A 21780-nucleotide genomic window follows, 5' to 3' on the forward strand; every position below is an offset into this window, starting at 1 on the left:
ATTTCCTGCCTCCATGTGGCAACCCTGGATTTCCGTGGTGGTCTCCTAACCAGGGCTGACCCTGCTTAGCTTCGGAGATCTGACAAAAGCAGGCTAGACTGGCCTGTTCAGGTCAGGGAAAGTCTTAGTGAAAGCAAATCTTCTCATGGTTTTGATGCTTGATAGCCAGCATGGTGTAGTGGTTAAGAGCGGTGGTTTGGAGCAGTGGACTCCGATCTGGAGAACCGATTTGATTACCCACCCCTTCACATGAGCGGCGGAGGCTAATCTAGTGAACTGGATTTGTTCACAGGTTGTCTGTTGTGGGGAGGGGAAGGGAAGGCGATTGTAAGCCGGTTTGAGTCTTCCTTAAGTGGTAGAGAAAGTCGGCATATAAAAACCAACTCTTCTTGTATTTGCAACAAGGCATGTTGTAGCTGCCATGTGGGGTTGTTACCTGGATGTATGAAACTGTCTTCCCTTTCGTTAGACCATTGGTCCATCTAGCTGAGTACCACCTCCAAATTCAGCTCTCCAAGATCTTAGGCAGAGGCTCTCTTTCCCAGTTTTGCTATCTGAGAGTCTCTTAATTCAGGAGATTAAAACTGGAACCTTGTGTATGTAAAACCCTTTTTAAGATGGGAGCGGTCGCTTTTCCATGTTGGCTCCTTTCCATGCCGTAAGACTCAAACCACCAAGTCAGCATGGAAAAGAGACCAGTCCGCTCCTAAAAGGAAGCTCTATAATCTCTGTTTATGGGATTGAATAATAAGGGTTGGAGGAACCTTTTAATGTCGTTCCATCTAGGCTGCAGAGGATTTAATGAGGTTTCCCATTCACAGCCATTATCTTGGGGAACATTTTAACGCCCTCTATTCTTCATTTTGCTTGGGATTACTCTCAAGAATGAGGTTAAGTAGGTTAAGCTGCTAGGTTAAGCTGCTATTAAGGCCCGAGCAAGATCAGGCATTTTAGGAGACCAAAGTTGAAGGTTGGAGGGCCTGTTTTAAAGAAGTCCTACCTGGCTTTGCAAATTGCACAGCGGATGGTATCAACAAACATCAGTCTGATCTTACCCCTTGTTCCTGTTTGAGGTACTCTACTGAGTTTTTAAAACATTCCTGGTGAATAATTACACACTTCTGTTTCTTCTTCTCTTTAAAAAAAAGAAAAAAAGTGTTTCTGAGATTGTTTCAGAGTGTTGAACATAGTGGTTAAGAGCGGTGGTTTGGAGCGGTGGTCTCTGATCTGGAGAACCGGGTTTGATTCCCTGCCTCCTCCACATGAGCGGTGGAGGCTAATCTGGTGAACTGGATTTGTTTCCCCACTGAAGCCAGCTGGGTGACCTTGGGCTAGTCACAGAGCTCTCTCAGCCCCACCTACCTCACAGGGTGTCTGTTGTGGGGAGGGGAAGGGAAGGTGATTGTAAGCCGATTTGATTGTTCCTGAAGTTGTAGAGAATGTCGGCATATAAAAACCAACTCTTCTTCTAACTGCACAGGAGCTAGCAAATCCACAACCCGCTTTCTGTGCAGCCCGCTTTCTGTGCAAACTTGGAGAAGGTGCTTTCCCCCCCACCCACCCAGTTCTCAGCCTTGGAGATGGCAAAGTACACTTGGCATACAGTGGGAAAGCTTCCAAGCTACCTTTAGGAGAATAGCCATTTTGGTCTGCAGTAGAAGAGCTAGATTTGAGTCCAGTAGCTTCTTTGAGACCAACAAGATATTCAGGGTATAAGCTTTCAAGAATCAAATCTTCCTTCTGACAAAGGGAATTTTTTTGTTGGTCTCTAAGGTGGTACTGGACTCTAATCTAGCTTTCCAAGCAACCTGCCCTGCTGTGCAAATGTTACATTCAGAGAGCAAAGACAAAGATGATTTAGGCCAGATTCTGGCTTCCTTCAATACAAGGGATGCTTTTGGCACACAAGATACTGTTTTCGAGGCCTGCTTATTCACCAGTGCTAGAAGCACTGTATGTAGGGAATTCCATGTGCTGTCTGCTTTCCCATAGAATAGCCTTGCATACCTTTTGCATGCAAGGGAGAGGAAGCTGTATTTTTAAAAGCAATCTTCTAGTCCTTGTAGTCCTAGAGAAACTTGTGATGACCTTCATGCTTCACCCCATCTTCATCTACTATAAAGAACTATGGAAGCAGAATACCAAAAAATGATAACCATCTTCAAGTACTTGAAGGGCTGTCATATAGAGGAGGGTGCAGAGTTGTTTTCTGTTTCCCCAGAAGGTCGGACCAGAACCAATGGGTTGAAACTAAATCAAAAGAGTTTCCATCTAGACATTAGGAAGAACTTTCTAACAGTTAGAGTGGTTCCTCAGTGGAACAGGCTTCATCGGGAGGTGGTGAGCTCTCCTTCCCTGGAGGTTTTTAAGCAGAGGCTAGCTGGCCATCTGTCAGCAATGCTGATTCTATGAGCTTAGGCAGGCCATGAGAGGGAGGGCATCTTGGCCATCTTGTGGGCATGGAGGAGGGGTCACTGGGTGGGAGGTAGTTGTGTATTTCCTGCATTGTGCAGGGGGTTGGACTAGAAGACCCTGGACTAGATGGCCCTGCCAACTGTATGATTCTATGGTTCTATAATATAGAAACAACTTCATTTGGGTTTCTGTCTTTTTCAAGATGCACCAATGTTCCTTTCCCAACCTCACTTCTACAACGCTGACCCGGAGCTGCTGGAGACGGTGGATGGCCTGCACCCCAGTGAAGAGAAGCATGGTTTATTCCTGGAACTGCACCCGGTGAGATAACAATGGCCCCCTCCACTCATTTCAGCACCTGTTCCCTTGCCGGCATCATTGTGGTGACTGTGGTCATTTATGCATGGGAGTTTCATCTGAGGTTCGTTGCTCACTGGACCCACACTTTCTTCTTTAGAAGCTATGCACCAGCAGTCTCCAAGCTCAAAACAAGAAGCCCACCCCTTGAAATGCCACTTTGTGATGGGCTGTAGTTCTTTCTTTGAGAGAGAAGTGGAAATCCAAGTGCCCAGCCAAAATGCATTTTAAAAGACAAAAAAAAAAAAAAAAGGAATGGGGAGGAGGGATCCCAAACCTCATTTTAAAATATCCATTCTTCTGCTCAGGAAGAACTTCCAGGAACCATTTGAATCCCCGCCTCTTTACACACTGCTTTGTAATTGGCTGTGAGAGAAACCAAGCTTGCGTGTCCCGCGCTTTGCCTTATGCATGGGGATTTCACCCGGGCTGAGCTCAGGGGAGAGGGAAGAATCGGGTTAACAGAGGAATGGAAAGAACCGAGGTTTGTGAAAGCTGGCAGCGAGGTCATCTCTAATGGAGGGAAAACTCATGAATAACTCCAAGGAACAACCGAGACAGACCGGGGGGCGAACATGAGTGAAAGTACCCATGCATAAACGACCTGAATATCCTTATCGGCTAGTAGCTCTTTGCTGACCAGTTGATACAAATGCCATGTTCGGAGCTGGCACACTGGGGGTTAGTTGAAAAGAGGCAGGATTTTGCTTGCCAACTACCAAATGGTGATCTACACAGTGATGAGATCTCGCCCGTTTTGGAGACCAAAATAATTTTTGCTGACACAGTAAGCGCTCTTCTATCTAATGTGGGTTTTTATATGTTCTCTTTCCATGTATCTCACAGTGGCCTGCATGGTTCTCCTTTATCTTATCTCTCATTACAACACTATAAGGCTGCCAACAAGCGTCATCCAGCACAGGAATTTGAACCCTGGATTTCTCAGATCTTAATCCAGGGGTCCCCAGCGTGATTCCTTTGAGCGCCAGGGTGCCCAGCGGCACCTTTCCTGGAACCCACCAAATGTTTTTTGAGAGCCAGCATGGTGTAGTGTTTGGGCTCTGATCTGGAGAACCGGGTTCGATTCCCCACTCCTCCACGTGAATGGCGGACTCTAATCTGATGAACTGGGTTGGTTTCCCCAGCCGTACACATGAAGCCAGCTGGGTGACCTTGGGCTAGTCACAGCTCTCTTAAGCTATCTCAGCCCCACATACCTCACTGGGTGTGTGTTGTGGGGAAGGGAAGGGAAGGTGGTTGTAAGCCGGTTTGATTCTCCCTTAAGTGGCTGAGAAAGTCGGCATATAAAAACCAACTCTTCTTCAAAATCTGACCAGACGTGTTTTGGCCTTTTAGAGACCTTCCTCAGTGGTCATACAAACACAATTCCACAATACACATCCTGACATAGACACAAACATTGCTCAAGATAAGAAAAAAACAAAAGCCTTTTATTCTGTGTAGACTTTGTGTTAAAATATAGTTAGTCCATGGGTCCTATAAGATGGCTTTCGACTCACACCTTGTGTCTGTTGTGGAGAGGGAAGGGAAGGAGATTGTGAGCCTGTTTGATTCTTCCTTAAGTGGTAGAGAAAGTCAGCATATGAAAAACCAACTCTTCTTCTTCATCTCCTTTTTTCTCCAACCTTCCTCTCCTCCTGAGTCACGGCTCTATAACCCATGGTAGGCTGATTTGGAAAGAAATTAATTACAATCTGGCTATTTAGACTCGTATCTAATCTAATCAGCTGTCTAATTTACCATTTGTCATAGATTCCATAGTACAAGGATATTTTTAATTACCGAGCCGATAAGCTAAGTATAAAACCATATATCAATTAGCAGAATGATTCTCAGATTGGGGGCTGAGTGAGTTCAAGAGCACTTGGAAGAAGGGGAAGGGAGAACTGAAGTTACAGGGCAAGGGGAAATATTTCTTCGTAGGCAGGTAGAACCCATTGTTCTCTCTTATGAGTAGCTGGGGGGGGGTCTTACGTTGCAGCCACCGGCACAGCTCAGCAAGGCTCAGATGTTGTACAGAAACAGGGACTGTATAAAACAGGGGTCCCCAACGTGGTGTTCGTCAGCGCCGGCATGGTGCCCACCAACACCTCTTCTGGTACCCACCATTTTTAGGAGGTGGGTGGGTCCAGGTAGGGATTTTGCCCTGCAAGGCTTCTGATCGGCTGTGCAGATTTGTCAAAATATTACTTCAGCCTCCACAGCACCAGGATCTACGCTGGTTACTGAAGTTCCCCTGTGGCGATCATTTTGTGGCTGGCTCTGCCTCCTGCAGAAGCCATTTTATTACAGCCATTTTGTTGCTGCGCCCACCAGGCTGTGTCAGAATTCCAGATGTGCCCGCAGGCTCTAAAAGGTTGGGGACCCCTGATTTCGAATCATAGAGTTGGAAGGGACCACCAGGGTCATCTAGTCCAACCCCCTGCACAATGCAGGAAATCCCCAACTACCTCCCCACCCCACTCAATGCCCAGAAGAAGCCCTTCCTCTCATAATCTGCCTAAGGTCACAGAATCAGCCTTGCTGACAGATGGCCATGTAGCCTCTGCTTAAAAACCTCCAAGGAAGGAGAGCTGACCACCTCCCAAGGAAGCCTGTTCCACCGAGGAACCGCTCTAACGGTTAGAAAATTCTTCCTAATGTCTTAAAGCCTTCCAGGTTCATAGCCATCACCACATAAGAACATAAGGAAGGCCATGCTGGATCAGACCAAGGTCCATCAAGTCCAGCAGTCTGTTCACAAAGGGGCCAACCAGGTACCTCTACAAAGTCCACAAACAAGTCAACTGCAGCAGCATTGTCCTGCCTGTGTTCCACAGCACCTAATATAACAGGCATACTCTGATCCTGGAGAGGATAGGTATGTAACATGACTAGTATTCATGTTAACTAGTAGCCATGGCTAGCCCCCTCCTCCATGAACATGTCCACCCCCCTCTTAAAGCCTTCCAAGTTGGCAGCCATCACCACATCCTGGTTCAGGGAGTTCCACAATTTAACTATGCGTTAGCCTTCCAAAATATGGTCCACCAGTCGCATTCTGGAGTGGTGACTTCTATTCCAGCTCATGTGTGTGTATGCATGCATGAAGGACAGGAGCTTCTCTGGCTGGAAGGAAATGGGGAAATACAAGGCCTCTGTAAGCTTCTTAAGGCGTTGGCTGCAGCCCAGACTGCAGTGGCGGTAATAGCTGGTCTGATTTCGCGCCTAGATATACAAGGATTAAGGGCATCACCCAGTGTGACATTAAGCAATGCTTGATTATTAGAGGACTGGTGTTTTTCCAGAATGATTCAGGAAATGAGTCAGTTCTCAGCTGTGCAGAGAAAAAGGCTACTTATTTATATACGCTTATCCTAGAATCATAGAGTTGGAAGGGACCACCAGGGTCATCTAGTCCAACCCCCTGCACACTGCAGGAAATTCACAACTACATCCCCCCACACCCCCAGTGACCCCTACTCCACACCCAGAAGATGGCCAAGATGCCCTCCCTCTCATCATCTGCCTAAGGTCACAGAATAGGCCTTGCTGACAGGTGGCCATCTAGCCTCTGCTTAAAAACCTCCAAGGAAGGAGAGCTCACCACCTCCCGAGGAAGCCTGTTCCTCTGAGGAACCGCACCAGGAACTTTTATTTTAATAGGTAGGTAATTCCCCAAACGAGGGACCAGGACAACACTGAATGTACTGCAAGGGAATTAAATTAAACAAAGGGTGAGGCTGAAGTACTTCCCCCAGGAAGAGGCTGGCTGTTGTATCTCTGTGTGAACCAATGCTCCAGCCTGCCACCTCCTGGTCAGCTTCCGTGGCATTGAGCATGGTGAAAATCATTCAGTCCTTCCTGGTGCAGAGGTGCAGCAGATTCAACTGCACTTAGAGGAGGCTGCCAGTTGCGTCTTTTTGTGAGTCTCTAATCTGGTCTTGCCTCTTTCCAACGAGGGGGCAAGCCCAGATCAGTGACTCATGCAGAACGCAACACACCTCAGATGTTTGGGAAACATAGGGGCTAAATCGTAGCCAAACTGCAAACCTCTTGACTTTTTGAGAAGCAACGCTTACAGTGAATTAGAGGCTGACGTTGCAAAGTCTGCAACCTGGACCTTGTAAAGTCTCCTCCTCTCCATTTTTTTCTCCCTGTGGCTGCTATAGTGGTTTACTTGGTTACTTCCAGTAATAACGTTTGAAGTAAATGGACTTTTCTACTCTTTCAAAAGAGGAAACCCCCCCCCATCTTCCAGTGAGTCTATAATTTGTTCAGTGTGCTTCCCATAAACCTGCTGTAGCAATGAAGATAGGGATAACTCATCCAAAGGTCCATTGGATATCTTTTTCGCCTTTTTTTTTTTTTGTCGTGCCGCTGATTGCTTTATCTGGCATCTGGTTCTGGAATCTTTTTATCTTCTCCAGAACAAACTGATTGGGTGCTTTCCAAGATACAGGGCTTCAAGAGGAACACACTGTCCTTGGAACAATGTCAATGATACGTTGACTGGAAAAGCCAGTGTCTAGCCCAAGGGTTGCCAACCTTTTGTGAGACTGCGGGCACCTTTGGAGTTCTGCCAATAGGGTGGTAGGCATAACCGCCAAACGGCTGCCGTAGCCACAACCTGTCGAGGAGCGAGGATATGCATAACTCTAATAGTAACTCTTTAAAATTTCTGGCAGCAACTCGTAAGCAGGATGCCTGTCAGTCTGCACAGCCAATCAGAAGCCCTGCTTACCTAGCCCCACCCACTTTCTAAAAACACACGGCTGGTGCCAGGAAAGGTGTTGGCAGGCGCCAAGATGCTCATGGGCAACACATTGGGAACCCTCAGTCTAGTCTGTAGCGCAGGTAGGCACCAGTGGTTTTGTTTGTTTGTTTTTGATTTATCTCTTTCTCTCCTAATGCAGTTGACTGGAGCGCCAATTAACGTGTCTGTCGGACTGCAGATAAGCCTCTTTATAAAGCGAGTCCCCCTCATCAGGTAAGCAGCGGTCTCTTAAGGCCCTCTTTCTCCAGCCTTTCAATACCTTCCTTGCAACTTGCTTTCAATACCTTTCTTGCTCTGTTGATATTGCTTCATGGCATCCCCGCCCTCTTTTCAGCCCAGTCGGTCAGGGCTCGTGGATGGGACTGGTGCTTCTGGGACAACCCCCTGTTTATTAAGTGCACAGTAGGCTGTGGCAAGGAATTGTGTCCTTACTTCCTCCCTTGGGACCACATCGGGAGGGGCCGTGGCTCAGTGGTAGAGCCTCTGCTTGGCATGCAGAAGGACCCAGGTTCAATCCCCGGCCTCTCCAGTTAAAAAGGACAAGAATGTAGGTGATGGGAAAGATCTCTGCCAAAGACCCTGGAGAGCCACTCCCAGTCTGAGTAGAAGATACTGACTTTGATGGACCAAGGGTCCAATTCAATATGAAGCAGCTTCATGTGTATTTGGAGAGGGGCTGTGGCTCAGTGGTAGAGCCTCTGGCTCACTGGTAGAGCCTCTGGCTCACTGGTAGAGCCTCTGCTTGGCATGCAGAAGGTCCCAGGTTCAATCCCCGGCCTCTCCAGTTAAAGGGACTAGGCAAGTAGGTGGTGTGAAAGACCTCTGCCTGAGACCCTGGAGAGCTGCTGCTGCTGGTCTGAGTAGACAATTCTGACTTTGATGAAATGATGGTCTGATTCAGTACATTCACCTTCATGTATGTATTCATTCATTCATGAGTTTACTCTTCATGTGCTGGCTGAGAAGGGCAGTATCAATGCCACATGGCATCTTCTCATTCCTAAGGCCACAGGAGAGCTTCCGGTTTGTGCCTTTCTTGTGGCATGCTGTTGTTCGCTAGAAGAGAGTTTGGGAGTCACTGCTGTAACAAGGCAGAGTGACAGAGAAGGAACAATCTGTGGATTTTGTGAGCTTGGGAGTTGATAGCTTCCTTAGCAACCGATTTGGTCTGACATAACTCCTTTGGCTGTTTCTTGGTCCCTTGTGTCTGACTTCCTTGCATTGGAATACCTTGAGCACATGTAGCTGCCTTATCCTGAAACAGATCCTTGGTCTGTCTGAGTCAGTTTTGTCTAAGTTGACTTCCTCAGGAGGTGGTGGGCTCTCCTTCCCTGGAGGTTTTTAAGCAGAGTTCTGTGCCTTTCAGTGCCTAAACTCTTAGAATGAACCCCTTCCTGAGAAGGAATGTTACCTTATTCAGTTTAGACACCTACTAGACAGGAGTCAATGCTTCTTACCTCTTGCGAGATAAGCTTTCTCTTGAATTGCCCAATAAATATGAAAAAAATGTGAATGTATTTACAATTTATTATACATAATATATATGCATGTAGATGGTTACAAAGTTCTAAAACATGTTATAAGTGCAGACATTATAAGTCTTAGACGTGTTTATGTTGCAAGCAGTCTTTAACATAATCTCTATGCCTCTATATCACTGGTTCCCAACCGGGGGTCCACGGACCCCCAGGGGTCCACGAGAAATAAATTAAGGTCCACGAAACAAAGTTATAAACCCATAATAAATTAATATTTTCAATTAAAAGTTCTCTATTATAAAAATATATTCAAAATTATTCTAAGTTTAATGTTTAATGTTTAACTAACAGTTATGATTAAAGATTATTTTCAAATTCTCGGAATTTTTATTTTGAACCTTTGGGTCCCTGCACCGAACAAAAAAGTCCTAGTGGTCCCTGGTCAAAAAATGGTTGGGAACCACTGCTCTATATGAAAGTATCTTATCTTAAAATAGTAATAATATTTCATTTAGGAAATAAATCAGTTACAGAAATCTTGTAATTTATGGTTAGTGCAGTGCACATAATACAGTTACAAGCATCTTAATTCAAAGTATCTAAAACATTATGAAAACCAAGACATACTTTACCCAGTCATATCATTCACAAACCTCCCCAGCACAACAGGGCTTAGAGAGATCTGAAAAGTTCCCAGTTCATGTCAAGGATGTGTAAACCTTTATATGTTATTTAATATTGTAATGTATTTTAGTTTATGTGTGAAGATTAGAGAAACCTCTGGTTCCATGAATTCATATCAGATCTGAAGACATGAGCTCTTAAGGAAGTCCAGTCCATGCCAGGACTAAGTTCATGAAACTTTATAGAATATTTATATGTTATCAGCCTATGAAAAGGCCTCTGATCTATGTTAGGATAAGGAAGAATTATGTGTGTGTGTGCAAAGCTAAGGTAAGTAACAGCTTATGCACTACTGAAGTTATTCAGTTATCTGTAATTATGTGAAAGCTTAAGGCTTATGTAAATGTTCCAGAGTTCTGTATAAGACTCTGTTCTGATGTCTCTCTGATTGTGTCAATATCAGAGAGATCTGTGTGTGAACCTTTAGTTCAATGTAAGAGTCTAAATCCCAGTAAAGACTAATGAGTTCTGTGTAAGAACTGAGTTCTGTGTAAGAGTTCTGTTATAAGAACTGAGTGCAGAGGATCCCCTGTCAGATAGGAAGCCCTCTGACTCTTACTCAAACCATGTTCAGAAATCTCTCTTTCAACTAGAGAAATCTCTGATGCATGCTCAGAATATTAGTTCCTGTTTCTGTGTAAAGGAGACTATAGGTTTTACAATCTTCTTTCTGTCAAGACTGAGAGTCCAATATTAGACTATATAGATCTTTCAGTAAGAACACATTAATTCCTGCTAGAATCAATGAGTCCTCAGTGTTTCCATATCAAATATGGAAAGATCCAAACTCTTACTCCATACTAAGGTTGATGGATTCCAGGAACCTCCATTCTTAGAATGGAGAAGTCTGCAGTCATTCAGTTCTGACCTCCAGTCCTAGCAAGGGCTGGCTGTCATGAAATGAATCCCCCTGAGGGAGATCTCCAGTCTCGCAGGAAGACCTGTAAGTGTTGGTGAAATCTGCAAGCATTCAACATACTTAAAGGCTGAACACTTAGAGAAATCTTTCTTAGTGAAAGGACTCAGAGCCGTAGTCCATGCAAGAATCATGGCTCAGAGTTGAGGCTTTACATCCCAGGTAAGGGATGGAGATACCCATTCAAGTCGGTATGTGTACCAACTTGTTAGGAGCTCTAGCTCTTGCCTAAAAAGTTCCGTCTTTTATACCTTTCAAGATCAGAATCTTTTTCTCTCTTTGCTCTTATCTGATCCTTGGTTGAGAGATTTTAATTCTGATCCTGAGTCAGCAATTGTGTAGCTATTACCTTATAAGGAGTTCCTGCTTACAGCAGGATTTAAAACACTTTACTTATCAGCACATTGATAACACTTCATTACATCATAGTACAGAATTAAAATGTCTCTTACGGAGAGAGAAAATTTAAAAGTCATTTTATCAACAGTTTGAGGGGGCATCTGCCTTCTCGTTGTCTTCAAGGTCAGTCTTTCTGAGAGGGCAGCTCCTTTGTACTTCAGTCAGCATAAAACTACTGTTTCTCCCCATTCTTATATATTTCATATGGAGTTCAAATATGGGAGAATTCTATCCTAACCTTTTATCACCTGGGCCCACAACAGCCAGATGGCCATCTGTCAGCAATGCTGATTCTATGACCTTAGGCAGATCATGAGTGGGAGGGTAGGAAGGTTGGCATCAATGTTTGACCCTCGTGGCCCTTTCTCACATGCCCAGGGAAATGCCGATTGCCACTTTGAGGTCAGGAAGCAATTTTCCTCCAGGCCAGATTGGCCAGGGATCCTGGAGGTTTTTTTTTTTTTTTTTGCCATCTTCTGGGCATGGAGTGGGGGTCACTTGGGTTGTGGGGGGGAGGTAGTTGTGAATGTCCTGCATTGTGCAGGGGGTTGGACTAGATGACCCTGGTGGTCCCTTCCAACTCTATGATTCTGTGACTGGCAGCAGCTCTCCAGGGTCTCTGGTTTTTCACATCCCCAATTACCAGATCCTTTTAACTGGCAATAACAGGTATTGAAAGGAACCCCGTGGTGCAGAGTAGTAAGCTGCAGTACCGCAGTCAAAAGCTCTGCTCACAACCTAAGTTCGATCCTGACGGAAGTCGGTTTCAGGTAGCCGGCTCAAGGTTGACTCAGCCTTCCATCCTTCCGAGGTCGGTCAAATGAGTACCCAGCTTGCTGGGGGTAAAGTGTAGACAACTGGGGAAGGCAATGGCAAACCACCCCGTAAAACATAGTCTGCCATGTAAATGTCTGGATGTGTTGTCACCCCATAGGTCAAGAATGACCCGGTACTTGCACAGGGGACTACCTTTACATTTACCTAACAGGGATTGAACCTGGGACTTCCTGCAGACAAAACTCTTGCTCTGCAACTGAGCCAGGGCTTTTAAGTATTTGCTGTAACTGGCTTGTGTGTGCTCCACAATTCTTTAGAACAACAGGAGGAAGTGCGGAATGCGGCATGATAAATTCATCTTGGTATCTTTTTTTAACGTTCTAACTCTTATGACTGTGAATATGGCCATGGAAGTCCAAGAACAAATTGTGCCCACCGCAGAAAACAATGATGCAAGTTCATGGAGCTTGTATTGCTTGGTGCCTAAACAGATGCCATTATTCATACTTTACACTAAAATAAAATTTGGACCACGGAAACCATATATTTATTAAAGGTGTGCATTCAGTAAATCCAAACCCGAAAAAAGACACCTTTTAACTGTAGCCGAAAATCCCAGTCCCCAAACCTGCCCAAAAGTTTGGCTTTTTTCAAGATCCCCAGCTTCAGCACAGGAAAGAAATTCCTGTTAAAAAGGGGGGGGGGACTTCAGTTTACACCAGGTTTCGCTGGGATTTAAACTTTAATTCCCCCCTTTCGTCTCCATTAAAGGCAATGGGGAATTTTCCCAGGGTTCTTGGGGGGGGGCTGTTTTTTAGGGTAGAGGCACCAAATGTCCAGGATAGCTGCTGGGGACTCTCCTTAGAAGAAGACCTTAGTTTGGTAAAGTTTGAGTCAGGGAGTCCAGTTTTAAATAAAATCTTTAAAATAGCACCACCACCCCAACGGCCCGGCAAGATTCTTCATAGAGTATAATGGAGCTGAAGTTTTTCAGGATTCCCAGTACAGTTATGGGATTCAGGATTTTTTGGGAATCCCAAAATGTTTTGGGTCTAATATACCCAAATCTGAAAAATACCAATTTTTGTGTGTGCACACCTCTAATCTTTATTGTTTGGGACTTATGGTGGTTTTGACATCAGTCGGCTGAGCTGCTGTGGTAGCATGGAATGTTCACAAACATTTCAAGTAAATAAGGAGAAACGTTTTTTGAATGTTCGCAGTTCAGCTTCTGCGAGGGAAAAGGAAGTTGTCAGTCTGGCTGGAATTAAAAGCTTCATGTATTTAACACGTAATTGAGCTTTGAATCAGAAAGGACTTCTAGAGACACCTAATCTGTTCACAGGATAATTTGATGTTCATTGCGTCGCTTTCCCTTTCAGTCAAACAGGACGCATCAATACAGTTGTGCTGCCTTTGGTGTGGTTTCAAGAGGTAAGCGTAAGTATGGAAACTGCTAAATGTTCAACGCAAACTAGATCTCCATGATTATTTGTATATGGAGCCATGAAGTTAAGGTAAAAGAGTTGTCTGGACCCAATTTTGTAACTTCGGTTGTTTTGCTTAGGGGAGGGGAGCATGTGCCCAAGATTGCAATGCTCTTAACCTTGTGATAAGCTTATTTTTTAACTTCTACCCAACACTTGGCTAAGAATATTAATGTTGCCATAAACGAAGCTTGTGCGCGCAAGATAGCTTTGCTCGAGGCAGGAAACTTTCCTGCCACTTTCCTGTGCAATTGGAACGGTCCAAAAACATCTGTTTTCTGCAGCTGAGCTTGCCATTGGTTAAGCTACTGTGATGTAATAGAATGCTCAGACATTTTAACCCAGATCTGATAGAGTTTTGTCAAGGCTCTGTGAAAAACTAGGTGGGGGAGGGGGGAAAATTCAGAGGCACAAAGGAAAGCTGTGTCCTGTCGCCTGAAATGAATGTTGTAGACAAAAAATTTTGGGAAGCTGTGGACAGAGAATCTCTGCCCCACAATTGGATGTGAGGACCTTGTTACAAAATACATTTCTACATATTGTTAGAGCCAATAAAAGTTTTTCCTCCATTTGAAGAAGGTAGGATTCGGGAAGTGAGCCAGTATAGGAAAGCCGCAGCTGACTTATGGCAATCCTATAGGGTTTTCAAGGTCAGAGATGAACTGAGGTGGTTTGCCATTGTCTGCCTCTGTGTAGCAACCCTGGAGTTTCTTGGTGGTCTCCCATCCAAGTAGTAACCAGGGTCAACCCTGCTTAGCCTCTGAGAGCTGACAGTCAGGCTAGCCTGGACCATCGAGGTCACACCAACAAGAACTCCAGTCTCATCTCAGCCATACATTCACTGGCTGACCTGTGACTCTTTACAGCCTGGCATACCTTGCTGGGTGGTTGAGCTGGTAAAGCAGAGAAGCTCTGCTTTGAGTCCCTTGGGAGAAAAACACAAGAAACCAGTAAGACAAAGTGCTTCTGAGAGGGTGTAGGCGTTCTTCGTGACCACATCTAGCCCCACAGTGTTCTAGGACTAGGAAGGAAGTATTTCAAGAGTCAAAGCCAGCGTGGTGTAGTGGTTAAGAGTGGTGGTTTGGAGTGGTGGACTTTGATCTGGAGAACCGGGTTTGATTCCCCACTCCTCCACATGAGCAGCGGAGGCTAATCTGGTGAACTGGATTCCCCCCCCCCCACTCCTACACATGAAGCCAACTGGGTAACCTTGGGCTAGACACAGCTCTCTCTCAGCCCCACCTACCTCCCAGGACGTCTGTTGTGAGGAGGGGAAGGCGATTGTAAGCCTGTTTGATTCTTCCTTAAGTGGGAGAGAAAGTTGGCATATAAAAACCAACTCTTCTTCAAGGAAGGATCTGCAGAGGCAGGCCATGGCAAACCACCTCTGCTTCTCACTTGCTTTGAAAGCCCCTTGCTGGGGTTGCCTTAAGTCAGTTGTGACTTGATGGCACTGACATATGTATGTTCTACCATGGCTTCTTATTGCATGTGCATAGATACTAAACATGATAGATGCTGGGAAAGGAGGGAAATTCTTGGGGGAGGAGAGGGGAAGCATGTCATCCCAAGGGGAGGTTCTAATTTGCAAACCATGTTGATCTGCACCTGATCGGAGCATGCACATGACCATTTTCAGGGAGAGAAAACAATATCTTCTTTTTTCTTTTTTTGAGCAGCGTGGAGAGATTGACGGAGAACTCTTAAACCAGTTCTACATTATTTTAGTGCTGATCCCAGCTGTGCTGGGATATCTACAGTACTGTGTTCTTGGCCTCGGTGGTGTCCTGCTAATAACTAGTGCTTTCCTTTGGCTCCGGAGCAAGGTAGGAACCAGCTGAATCACTGAACCCGAAATCAGGGTACCTTACGATGCAGTCCTAAAGAGAGTCGCACCCTTCTAAATCTGTTGAAGTCAACAGGCTTAGAACAGCGGGCCTCTGTTTAGGATGGCCCTGCTAGTCCTGCAACCTCTTGATTGCCAATTTAATTGAAAACTTGCATTTTGGCTTCAATCAGCTTCTAGCTTTTGCTTTGAATCACATCTTCTGCTTGGCTGGAAAGTTCATAACATAATGGTGATATTTGGGGGCCAAACTCCACAACCTGCAGAACTAAGGTGATGGTGTGTCTTAGTTCCCTAACCCTAGCTTCTGTTTATAAAAGAAATAATAGAATCATAGAGTTGGAAGGGACCGTTAGGGTCATCTAGTCCGACCCCTTGCACAATGCAGGAAATTCACAACTACCTCCCCTCCACACACCCAGTGGCCCCTACTCCATGCCCAGAAGATGGCCAAGATGCCCTCCCTCTCACGATCTGCCTAAGGTCATAGAATCAGCATTGCTGACAGATGGCCATCCCGCCTCTGCTTGAAACCCTTCAGGGAAGCTTACCACCTCCCGAGGAAGCCTATTCCACTGAGGAACCTCTTTGACTGTTAGAAAGTTCTTCCTAATGTTTAGACAGAAACTCTTTTGATTTAATTTCAACCTGTTGGTTCTGGTCCGACCTTCTGGGGCAACAGAAAACAACTTGGCAACATCCTCTGTATGACAGCCCTTCAATCCTATCATGCCAGTCAAAAGGAATAGCTAGATTAATACCATTTTTGTAAACCGGTTAGTTTTCTACAAGTAGGGAATCCTTAAAAGGTGCAGGGGGGAGGGATAATTCAGACATTCACTTCTTCTACCTGCAGTCCAAGGTGTACGAACCCCATATCATATCATTCTGCCATTTTTTTTGGCTTAGTTCTCAGCCTGCCAATAGTAAACTTTGCTTCTGGAAATAGAATGGAGTCTTGAATTAGATCAGGGGTCCCAAACATGGGCATCACAGCATCCATGAACATCTTTTCTGGTGCCCACCAAATGTTTTCAGAAAGTGGGAGGGGCCAGGTGTGGCTTTTGCCCAGATAATATAAAGCGGATCGCCAGGTCAGTTGCCTGAAAGAAGACAGATACTGGCTCAATCGGTCTACTTAGTGCGTATGCAAGAAAAATGTTGTTAAACAATATGATCATTTAAAAAGGCATCCTGTTAAGCACAGCTTCCACCTGAAATGTTTAAATGTTTCTATTAGAGTTACGCATAACCTCACTTTGTGGTTGGCTCTGCCTCCTGGGCCAGCCATTTTGTGGTCGCGCCCACCACCCTGTGTTAGCATTCCGAAGGTGCCCACCGGCTCAGAAGGTTTGGGGACCCCTGAATTAGAGACTGGAAGAGGTAAAGAATAATATGTTCAGACCACAAATTCTCCTTTGTGAGAATCTTTGTTTCATTTTTTTAATAACCTTTTTGTGTAGACTTGGGAAATCAGCAATCAGTTGAAGTTTCAACACTGAAATCTCTTGTGAATAGGGATGGAGGGAAAGAAAGGAGGCACCGGTAAAGGCAGTAGGTGTCACGTATTTCTCATCAACTCCCTAATGGGACATAAAACAGGGCTGATGCGTATCATCCCTGGAAGAGGGTGGAGATATTTGAGAAGAGCACAGCATTGCGACACCCAGGGAATCCACTTGGGCAACAAATGCTGCAGTTTGCTTTGTGGTACACTGCATCTTGCAGTGTTTGAGTGTGGGAAAGGACAGGAGCTTGGGTTGGTTTAAGGGGAGGGGCTGTGGCTCAGTGGTAGAGCCTCTGCTTGGCATGCAGAGGGTCCCAGGTTCAGTCCCCAGCATCTCCAGTTAAAGGGACTAGGCAAACAGGTGATGTGAAAGGCCCCTGCCTGAGACCCTGGAGAGCCGCTTCCGGTCTGAGTAGACAATACTGACTTTGATAGACCAAGGGTCTGATTCAGTAGAAGGCAGTTTCATGTGTTCATGTGGTTTAGCTTAGTGTTGCCTGATTGCCATCCAGAAATGTTATGCTTTATTACACACACACAAATAACCAGCAACACTGGAGGTAAAATGGCTTCTCTGGCCTCTTCTTTCTACAGGGCCATTAACTGACCCTGTGCTTAAAACAAACAAACAAAAACCACCTGGTGATTTTTAAAGGGTGTGGTCTCCAGGTTGTGTGTGTATGAAGTGCCGTCAAGTCGCTTCCGACTCATGGCGATCCTATGAATCAATGTCCTCCAAAATGTCCTATCTTTAAAAGGTTTCATCTCCAGGTGGCAACCTGGCAAACTTTGGCTATGCTACATTTTGCTTATTGTGCTACAGGGAACAGTTAGTGACCAGTATTTGTGACTCCGCAGCTTTATTGACCTGGCAGCTTTACCAAATCATATCTGTCACAAGATATAACTTTTAAAGTGTGGGGGCTTAGCAGGCAGACATTTAGCCCTCAAAAAAATTCTTGGTCTTTTGGGTGCCATGGGACTTCTGGTTGTGAGTCTCGAAGATAATGCACCTCCTAAAATGCTTAGGGCTGTTTAGCTTGGGAAAAAGATGGTTAAGGGGAGACATGATTGAGGTCTATAAAATTATGCATGGTATGGAGAGAGTGGACAGGGAGAAGCTTTTCTCCCTCTCATAATACCAGAATGCCAGGTCATCTGCTGAAGCTGGATGGTGAGAGATTCAAAACAGATAAAAGGAAGTATTTCTTCACACAACGCATAGTAAAATTGTGGAACTCCCTGCCCAGGGTGTGGTGATGGCTGCCATCTTGGAAGCCTTTAAGAGGGGAGTGGACATGTTCATGGAGGAGAGGGCTATCCATGGCTACTAGTCAAAATGGATACTAGTCATGATGCATCCCTATTCTCTCCAGGATCAGAGGAGCATGCCGAATATATTAGGTGCTGTGGAACACAGGCAGGACTGCTGCAGTCGACTTGTTTGTTTGTGGGCTTCCTAGAGGCACCTGGCTGGCTACTGTGTAACTTGATGGGCCTTGGTCTGATCCAGCATGGCTTTTCTTATGTTCTTATGTTCTCTTTGTATAAACTGCTGGAATAGTCTATGCTGTGTAAATGGCAGTCTGGGTGGAGTGGCTTTGCAGCAAGGATAACTCTCTGACCTTTGTGGTCAGGAGTATTTGCCAACCCAACATTGCTAGAATTTGCTTTGACTTGTTTTTCCCCTTGAATCTGCCGTAGATCCGATCTCAGTCTTGCAAAGTAAATGGCATCCGCTCACAGGGTGAAGCGTGCCTACCAGAGAAGCTGAATTAAATGGGCACGCTTCCAGAACAGCCTTTTTTTTTTGCAGGGGTGGGGGGAGATGTGCTACATTTACCCAAAAAAAATCAAAAGCTTTGTTGGACGAGGAGAAAGCCCTAATGAGAGAGACGGGGGTTCTTCTAGCGTGGTGTAGTGGTTAAGAGTGGTGGTTTGGAGTGGTGGACTCTGATCTGGAGAATCAGGTTTGATTCCCCACTCCTCTACATGGGCGGCGGAGGCTAATCCGGCGAACTGGGTTGGTTTCCCCACTCCTACACATGAAGCCAGCTGACCTTGGACTAGTCACAGTTGTCTTAGAGCTCTTCTTCTGCCTCCTCTAATGGACCAGCTCTTACCCAAGCAACAACAGAATTTACAAGTTAAAAGGCTTAACGAAATGATGCAAAGTGAGCGAGGCAGAACACGTTGCAGGAGGGAAGCTCAAATGCCCTGTTTCTTCCATCAGATGCAAAGGTTTGTCCCCGGGGGTGCTAATAAGCTCGAGTTGACTGACGAAAGCCCGTCTCCCTCTAATCTTAGCAAATCGCTGCCGGAAATTGAGGCTAAGCTCTTCTCAGGGATTAAAAGCTGGGCCCTGCTTTTTGTGCTGACTTCAGTTTGGCTCCTGGAAGGTAGTTGGCAGAGCTGTACAGATGGGGGAAACCAAAGGGATTGAGCTAAATACTATCTAAAGTAACAACAAATAAATATACTTTTTTGTTACAGTGTTCACAATTGTATTTAAGAGCACAGGGTGTAAAATGCAGGCTTCCTAAAAAAAGCACAAACACATACACACAGTTGATGATAATTCATATAATAACCAAAATGAGAGCCAGAGTGGTGTAGTGGTTAAGAGCGGTGGTTTGGAGTGGTAGACTCTAATCTGGAGAACTGGGTTTGATTCCCCACTCCTCCACATGAGCGGCAGAGGTTAATCTGGTGAACTGGATTTGTTTCCCCACTCCTATGCACGAAGCCAGCTGGGTGACCTTGGGCTAGTCACAGCTCTCTTAGAGCTCTCCCAGCCCCATCTACTTCACAGGGTTTCGGTTGTGCGGCGGGGAAAGGGAAGGTGATTGTAAGCTGGTTTGATTCTTCCTTAAGTGGTAGAGAAAGTCGACTTATAAAAACCAACTCTTTTCCTCCTCCTTCAAAATCTGACCAGATGTGTTTCGGCCTTTTAGAGGCCTTCCTCAGCTGTCATACCTACACAATTTCACAATACACATCCTGACATATACACAAACATTGTTCAAGATAAGAAAAAACAAAAGCCTTTTATTCTGTGTAGACTTTGTGTTAAAATATAGTCAGTCCATGTGTCCTAGAACATGGCTTTTGACTCACACCTTGTATATGATATCCAGCATATCAGGATGTGTATTACACCAGCGTGGTGTACTGGTTGAAAGCAGTGGTTTGGAGCCCTGGAGTCTGACCTGGAGAACCGGGTTTGATTCCCCACTCCTCCCCATGAGCGGCGGAGGCTAATCTGGTGAACTGGATTTGTTTTCCCACTTCAACACACGAAGGCAGCTGGGTGACCTTGGGCTAGTCACAGCTCTCTCAGCCCCACCTACCTCACAGGGTGTCTGTCGTGGGGAGGGGAAGGGAAAGTGATTGTAAGCTTGTTTGATTCTTCCTTAAGTGGTAGGGAAAGTCAGCATATAAAAACCAACTCCTTCTAACGTGAAGAGCTGTATAGATGCCAAAAACATGGAATCTGATGTTTCGTAAGAGGTGCCCTGCTGGGTCAGAGCAGTGGTCCGTCGACTCCAGCCTCCTGTTTCACGCAGTGGCTGGCCAGTCGCCTTGGTGGGCCAGCAAAGGGCATAGCGGCCGAGGCCTCTCTTGATTTTTTTCTCCTAGTACTGGTGCTCAGAGGTCTACTGCCCCTGGGTATGGAGGTTCCTTCTAGTCATCACAGCTAGTAACATTGCATTGTTGTGGCTTTAAAAAAAAAAAACACTACGAGCTTCTAGTCCATGGTTTCTCAGCCCGCTACATAGCTGTGGCTGCAGGTGAGGCCACGCAGGTTTGTCCAATCGCATACAGGTGACGCAGTGACGCATTGCAACATCCTTGCTGCAGAGCTGTTGTAGCATTAAAGAGAGAATGAGCCGAAATCTGAGTTCAAATGTCACCTCTGCCAAGGATATACTTTGAAGCCTTCGCCAAAATAGAACTGAAGTTTTCCTAGGCACAGGATTTGTTAAGACTGATATTGAGTGCTTGGTCTTCTGCTTTGCTTCTCTGTGTTTAATTTAAGCCCAGAATACGCACAAAAAAAACCCTTGGCCGTCTGATGGCGCGTCATCTTGGAAGCTTCCTGTTTTACTCCTTTACTCTGTAACCAGAATTGGGAGAAGCAGGAACCAGGGGAGTAAAGAAGGGTAGACCATCCCTTGTGTGGTCCCTGGCGATCGGAATGACCACGCTGGAGCATCTTGAAGGCCTGAAGACCCAGGTTTCAGAGCACAGCCTGTGGGAACTGGGGGGTCCGTCGTCGTGTCTTCAGTGCAAATCGCGCATGGGAACTGCGCAGGCCAACCACGTAGTTAGACTACCAAGCTTCCAGAAGGTGTTTAGCTCCCGGGGAGCGTTCCCCTGCCCTCTGTCTCAAGCCCAAAGCGTTGCTTGATGGAGGTGGGCAATGCTCCTCTCCCTCAGTTCTCACTTTGCCACCAGAAAGGAGGACTTTTTTCTACTGGCTTCTGTTTTCAGTCGCTGTGGAGAGGATTTTCAAGGGGATGGCTCTCTTCAAAAAATGTCAAAAATGTAATGCCAAGGTGGCACAAAGCGACGAACATGGCGAGTGCCTCTTCTGTTTGGGCGAGGGCCACGTTGTGGAGACTTGCCTGGCGTGTCGCCTGATAACTCCTAAGGCCAGGCAAGAAAGGGATGCGTGCCTAAGGGCCTCCCTGAGGGAAAAATCCCTCAAAGCCTTTGACCCTCCAGCGGAAAAAGCCCCTAAGTGCTGTCACACGCCTGTGCCTTCAGATCACCCCTTCGGATCCAAATGCGGTGGACAGGGCTGCTTCCGAAACCCACACAAAAAAAGGTTCGCAAAAAGTCTAAGAACTTTTATTTATTTTTCAAATTTGTAGCCCGCCGGCTCAGGGCGGGTAACATCATTTAAAACCATACCACAACACAGTGGCAGCAATAAAAATCAACAATAAAATTACCTCTTAAAAACCCACAACCCAAGGATGGCGCACAAAATGACATTGAAATAATTCCAGTCAGTTAAAAACAAGCACCATAAAACAATCATGATAGATAAACCATCATTCAGATGGCGCCAATTGCAGAAATATGCGCTCCAGCAGGGCCTGCGAGCAGTCAAGACCCCCATACCATTGAT

General features: G+C 45.7%; 1 protein-coding gene across 1 annotated transcript in view; it reads left to right on the plus strand.

Annotated features, from left to right (window-relative positions):
* Positions 1–21780, plus strand: part of SCARB1 (scavenger receptor class B member 1) — a 175177-nt gene that overhangs the window by 15488 nt on the left and 137909 nt on the right. The window contains exons 7-10 of the mRNA XM_056859086.1: positions 2618–2736; positions 7689–7762; positions 13186–13237; positions 14970–15116. Of these exons, the coding sequence (XP_056715064.1) occupies positions 2618–2736; positions 7689–7762; positions 13186–13237; positions 14970–15116 (392 nt within the window). The remainder of the gene's footprint in view (positions 1–2617; positions 2737–7688; positions 7763–13185; positions 13238–14969; positions 15117–21780) is intronic.

The sequence above is a fragment of the Euleptes europaea genome, chromosome 13 (genome assembly GCF_029931775.1).
Source record: "Euleptes europaea isolate rEulEur1 chromosome 13, rEulEur1.hap1, whole genome shotgun sequence".
Lineage (NCBI taxonomy): Eukaryota > Metazoa > Chordata > Lepidosauria > Squamata > Sphaerodactylidae > Euleptes > Euleptes europaea.